The sequence below is a fragment of the Erinaceus europaeus genome, chromosome 11 (assembly GCF_950295315.1).
Source record: "Erinaceus europaeus chromosome 11, mEriEur2.1, whole genome shotgun sequence".
In the NCBI taxonomy this organism is placed as follows: Eukaryota; Metazoa; Chordata; class Mammalia; order Eulipotyphla; family Erinaceidae; genus Erinaceus; species Erinaceus europaeus.
In genome coordinates this window covers 38233822-38240240 of record NC_080172.1, presented here as the reverse complement: position 1 = coordinate 38240240, position 6419 = coordinate 38233822, and the positions used below count along the sequence as shown (strand labels likewise).

The 6419-nt window shown below is 41.2% G+C and overlaps 1 protein-coding gene across 5 annotated transcripts in view; it reads left to right on the top strand.

Annotated features, from left to right (window-relative positions):
* Nucleotides 1-6419, top strand: part of WRAP73 (WD repeat containing, antisense to TP73) — a 27886-nt gene continuing 21467 nt past the window's right edge. For 3 of the 5 annotated variants that reach the window (XM_060201313.1, XM_007527247.3, XM_016190064.2), the window contains exons 1-3: nucleotides 1-156; nucleotides 3888-4040; nucleotides 4701-4817. In XM_060201313.1, the coding sequence (XP_060057296.1) occupies nucleotides 88-156; nucleotides 3888-4040; nucleotides 4701-4817 (339 nt within the window). In that variant the 5' untranslated portion in view covers nucleotides 1-87. The remainder of the gene's footprint in view (nucleotides 157-3887; nucleotides 4041-4700; nucleotides 4818-6419) is intronic. The other 2 variants (XM_060201314.1, XM_060201315.1) reach the window with 2 other exon arrangements.

The following is a 6419-nucleotide window of genomic DNA, read 5'->3' as shown; positions in this document are numbered from 1 at the left end:
TTCCGGCCATAGGACGGCAGTTGTAGGGACCCGCGGGTGTCTGGATCCTTTCCGCGCGGTTCTCCAGTGCTGGCGGTGGTAGCTGACATGAACTTCTCCGAGGTTTTCAAACTTTCTGGCCTACTGTGCAAGTTCTCCCCGAACGGCAAGTACCTGGTGAGCTGACGCAGGGATGGGCGAACCCTCCGCGAGAAAGCTGGGACCCTGGGGTCAGGCAGCAGGGTGCAGTCGCACCTCCTGGAGTGGAGGCTCCCCGAAGACCAGCAGGTGCAGACCCCGGGGAGGTGTCTGAAAGAGGCAGTGGGCAGGTGCTGCAGAGAGAAAGCGGGCAGGTAACGCAGGCAGGGGTTCCAAACCCGAGCTGCTGACAAGGAACACGGGCAGGTGCCCCAGAGGTTGCTGCACAGGGGACCGTGACATATGCCGCTCTCCCTGCTCCCTGTTTTCATTTGTCACAGACGGGCAGCACTGTTTCCATGCATTTGAGGATACATTGGATATCTACTCGTTAATGTTGTCTCACAAAAAAGGCAGTTAAGTAATTTGGTTGCTTGTAAAGTGGTGCAGCTGCTTCCTGTCTTTTCCAGACCGCTCTTTATTTGCCTCTAGAATTAGCCTAATAAATGCTTTAAATAACTAATATTCTATACCCAGACAGGATGAGTTGTCCACACTGCTGAGATTTGAGTTGTTCAGTCCATAAGTGACACAATGAGCTATCCTGTTCCACCAAATCCAAGTTTTGTAATATATCAGTAAGACTGTTGTATATGTGCTGAATTTAGGAGTCTCAGTTTGTGGATGTAAGTTAATTAGCATTAAAAAGACGCTAGGAAAAAAAATTCAGGCCTTATAGTACTGTTATCATTTAACCTCTGCTAGCTGGCTAATTCTTCCTGATTATTTCTCACTTTGAGTTTTTGTTTTTGTTGTCTCCATCTTAAGTTATATGTTTGTCTTCTTAGTGGAAGTATTACTCTAAGTAGTATTCAACTATTAAAATACAAGCTTGATATATATTTTAAAGAATCCCCATGGGTGGGAGTAGATAGCACAATGGTTATGCCTCATGCCAAGTTGATGACCACTAGATTACCCCCAACTTTAGTTTAGTTTGACTAAAGATCTGAAGTCCCCACATCCTCTCTTCTCAAGAGAATGGGGATGAGGCTGAAAATTCAAAGCCTTTCATCCTGGTTTGGTTCTGACTAGCTTGGGGGGGTTGGTGGGTGACTAGAATCATGGTATATGACAGAAATGGACCTAAACTGGCTGTTTTGTAGACATCTATCACAGGGAGATAAGAGATTGTACCCATGTATCAGTAACTGTACTGTAAGCAACTAAACCCTCCCCCAAGGCAAGAAAGAAAGAAAGAAAGGGGAGTCAGGTGGTAGCACAATGGGTTAAGTACATGTTGTGCAAAGTGCAAGGACCTATGTAAGGATCCCAGTTACAGCCCCCAGCTCGACACCTGCAGGGGAGTCATTTCACAAGCGGTGAAACAGGTCTGCAGGTTATCTTTCTCTCCTCTTCTCTGTCTTCCCCTCCTCTCTCCATTTCTCTCTATCCTATCCAACAATGACGACATCAATAACTACAACAATAAAACAACAAGAGCAACAAAAGGGAATAAATAAATATTTTAAAAAACAGGAAAAAAAAGGAAGGAAGAAAGAAACAAGACTTGGATAGCTCACAGAAATGCTTTTTTTCTATTGCTGTTTCTCACATTTATTCCCCCCCTTTTTATTTGGGGAACTAATGGTTTGCAGTAAATATAGTTGTTGGATACATAGGTAAAATTTCTCAATTTTCCACAAAACACTCGACCCAGCCTAGGTCTTCCTCCACCATCATGCACTAGCACCTGAAGCCCCATCCCCTCCCAAGAGTTCTTTGGTGCTATACACCCAAGTTCTACTTTGTGTTTCACCTTTCTGTTCGTATTTCTTTATTTCTGTCAATGAGTGAAATCATCCCACTTCTCTTTTTGGCTTATCTCAACATGATTCCTTCAAACTCCACCCAAGATGAGGTGAAGAAGGTGACAATTATTCTTAAGAGCAGACTAGTATTTATATATATATGACAACTTTCTTAGTCTCTCATCTGTTGTTGGACACCTATGTTACTTCCAAGTTGGGACTATTATGAAGATCTCTTTAAATGAGTGTGTTTGATTCATTAAGATAGATCCCAGAAAAGAAATTTCCGGGGCACAGGGTAGCCTTCTGAGAGTTCTTCATAGGGACTGGATCAATTTACGTTTCCACCAGCAGTGTAAAAGGGTTCCTTTACCCCCACAACCTCTCCAACATTTGTTGCTACTGTCCTTTCTGATGTATGACATTCTCCCAGGAGTGAAGTGGTATTTCATTGTTGCCTTTATTTGCATTTCTCTGACAATTGATGATTTGGGAGCATTTTTTCATATGTCTTTTGACCTTTGGATCTCTTCTTTCCTGCCGATATCCTTTCTCCACTTTAGGATGGGATGGATATATATATATATATATATATTTTTTTTTTTTTGCTGTTTAATGAGCTCTTTATATATTTTAGTTATTAGCCTTTTGTCTGATATCTGACATATAAAGATCTTCTCCCATTCTGTAAGGAGTCTCTTTGTTTGGGTGGTGCCCATGATCATTTTTAACATGTTACTTAAAAAATAGAAAATATAGGGAGTCAGGTGGTAGTACAGCACATTAAGCGCAGGTGGCGCAAAGTGCAAGGACTGGCTCAAGGATCCCAGTTTGAGCCTCCACTCCCCACCTGCAAGGGGGTCGCTTCACAAGTGGTGAAGCAGGTCTGTAGGTGTCTATCTTTCTCTCCCCCTCTCTGTCTTCCCCTCCTCTCTCCATTTCTCTCTGTTCTATCCAACATCATCAACAACAATAACTATAACAATAAAATAACAGGGGCAACAAGAGGGAATAAATAAATATTTTTTAAAAATAGAAAATGTAATGGAACTTAGCAAGTTTAACACCTAATTTGTACATTTCAACTTTGTCCTTATTAGCTCATCTAATGTTTAGAACAGACTCTATTTCTGGTGATCAGCATGAAACCTTCTAGAAATAAAGCGTATCTGGAGTGGGTGGGGAGGTGACTTAGTGGTAATAGTGTGTATCTTGCATGGGGTTCTCTTCCCAGCAACACTTGAGAGAAACAAACACAAAAACAGGTGATGATCCATGGGTGGTAAAGCAGTTCTTGGGCCTTTTAGTCCTTTCTCTGTCACCAAAATGTGAAATAAAACTTGGGCTGGGGAGTTGGGTGGTAGCACACCGGGTTAAGCACACGTGGCACAAAGCGCAAGGACCTGCATAAGGATCCCAGTTCAAGCTCCTGGCTCCCCACCTGTAGGAGAGTAGCTTCACAGGTGGTGAAGCAGGTCTGCAGGTGTCTACCTTTCTCTCCCCTTTTCTGTCTTCCTCACCTCTCTACATTTCTCTCTGTCCTATACAACAATGACGCATCAACAACAACAACAATAACGACATCAATAACAACAACAATAACTACAACAATGAAAAATAACAAGCACAACAAAAGGATATATATATTTGGGCTGGGGAAGTGGCTTATTTGTAGAAATCATGTGTTTAATGCTGAATTCCATCGCCAGCACCACATTTAAAAAGGGAGGTATCACAAGTGGTGGTGCACAGGACTTGCATGTGAGAGGTCCCAAGTCTAATTCTTGCACTACCAATAACCAGAGCTAAAGTGGTGCTCTCATCAAGAATAAATGAATAAAATTAAGAAGGAAGAGATAAGGAAAAATAATTCCTGGATGTGGGGGGAAAGTGTGAGTATTCTGAAAGCTCCCTTCTTCTAGAGTGTTGAAGAGTGAGTGCTTTCTCTCTCATCTCCAGGCTTCTTGTGTGCAGTACCGATTAGTGGTGCGGGATGTGCACACCCTTCAGATTGTTCAGCTATACACATGCCTGGACCAGATCCAACATGCCGAGTGGTCTGCGGACTCCCTTTTCATCTTATGCGCCATGTACAAAAGGGGACTGGTGCAGGTATGCTGCCCCCCAAAGGGATTTGTGTTGTCTCCCCAAGGAGGGGATCTAGACGGGAATTTTCTTCTCTCTCCTCCTAGTTTGGGGAAAAGGGCAGCACAGCTCAAAGCCATCTTTGTCTTAAAATTATAGCAGGGTCAGGGAGATAGCTCAGTTGTGGAACACAGGACTTGCACACCTGAAGTCCTAGGTTCAATCCCTGCTAGCACGTTTATCTGAGCTGAGCAGTGCTCTGGTTTCTCTCTTGTAAAAAGAGATAAATAAATCTATTGAAATTATAATAGTTTTTTGTTAGTTTAACTAAGGACTTTCTAAATGAGAAAACATTCAAATAATCCAAATATGTAACCAAGTATTATTTGGTAAAGGAAATGTTCATAGAAAGCAATCTTTGAATGTTGAATACCTATATTTTAGAAGGTTCTAAGAGGCTGTGATTTGTTATAAGTGTTCTACATAGCTAAATGAGTAAATCATTTAAGTTGGCAACAAGTGAAATGGACTAAAGAGTGGCTTGCTTTTGAATATAATCTAGCTCCTTCATAGTGAACGATTTTTAAAGCTATCTATCCTGCATTCTGACTGGTACCCAGCTGTTCTTAAACTTAAGTAGCACACTCACCAGCGCAATACACTGTCTTCTTTCTTTTCTGAGTGCAGGTCTGGTCTTTGGAACAGCCAGAATGGCACTGCAAGATAGATGAGGGCTCTGCAGGGCTGGTGGCTTCTTGCTGGAGTCCGGATGGTCGCCACATCCTTAATACCACAGAATTCCATGTGAGTGCAAAGCCTTCATGTACTTTACAGTCAGGGCTCTTTTCCCTCTTTTTGCTGAAGAAAACAAACAACAAACAAAAACCAGAAGCACTGAATTGGGTATTTTGGGGAGAAAGGAGTTTTTTTTTTTTTTATTGGAGGATTATTGTTTTACAGTTGACAAAAGGAGTTTTTAAATCTTCAAAAGTTTATAAGCCCATTAGTGTTTGGACTCACACTTTAAATAAAAAGACTATGAATATGTAACCCACATCTAAAATTGATTGATGTCCATGGCTTATATGTATGCACACAGGCAAATTTTTCCTTATTTTGAAAGACTGTTTTAGCTACTTTATGATTTTTGGTTAGTATTATTAGTGAATCCCCAAATATATATATATAAATTTTAGATTTTAAATATTTATTTTTTTATTCCCTCTTGTTGCCCTTGTTTTATTGTAGTTGTTGTTGTTATTGATGTTGACATTGTTGGATAGGACAGAGAGAAATGGAGAGAGGGGAAGACAGAGGGGGAGAGAAAGATAGATACCTGCAGACCTGTTTCACAACTTGTGAAGCGACTCCCCTGCAGGTGGGGAGCTGGAAGCTCAATTGGGATCCTTACATTGGTCTGAGCTTCGTGCCATGTGTGCTTAACACACTGTGCTACCTCCCGACTTCCCAAATTTTAGATTTTAAATAAAACTATAAGTGGGGGGGGAAGCTAAGCCCATTAGTGTTGTTATATAACTTTTGGGCCCAGTTTTAAAGAAAAATAAGTTTTTTAAAAAAAATCTAATTTACATATTTAAGAATTTGGACAGTCCCTCTAATCCACCAACAGGAAGTGAAATTCAGTATGAACTTATTTGTTTCTCCTTAAGAGATCTGATTAGGGCTGTGGGTAATGCTTTGTTTGTTCTGCAAACCTGTTGTTTACTCCCTATTGCTGGCCCTAGGGAGATCGAGTACAAATACAAACATTTGAGATGTGATAGTGGATTAGAGGCCATACATGCAGGACAAGTGCATCTCATCACTATATTGAATTTTTGGTCACAGGTCTGTGGGGTTAGCAATGCATTTATTTTCTTGTTTATTTATTTATTTATTTATTTATTCCCTTTTGTTGCCCTTGTTGTTTTATTGTTGTAGTTATTATTGTTGTTGTCGTTGTTGGATAGGACAGAGAGAAATGGAGAGAGGAGGGGAAGACAGAGAGGGGAGAGAAAGATAGACACCTGCAGACCTGCTTCACCACTTGTGAAGCAACTCCCCTGCAGGTGGGGAGCCGGGGTTCGAACTGGGATCCTTATGCCGGTCCTTGTGTTTTGCACCACCTGCGCTTAACCCGCTGCGCTACAGCCCGACTCCCTATTTTCTTGTTTCTTTATTTATTAATTTATTATTATTATTTTACCAGGGTCATTGCTGTGACTGGGTGCCTGTGCAACTCCACTGTTCCTGGTAGTCACTTTTTTCTTTTTCTTTCTTTTTAATAGACAGGAAGAGATAGACAGAAGTGGAAATACCTGAAGCACTGCTGCCATTCTATATTTATTTACTTTAATTATTTTTTTGAATAGGACAGAGAGAAGTTGAGAGGGGAGGGGAAGACAG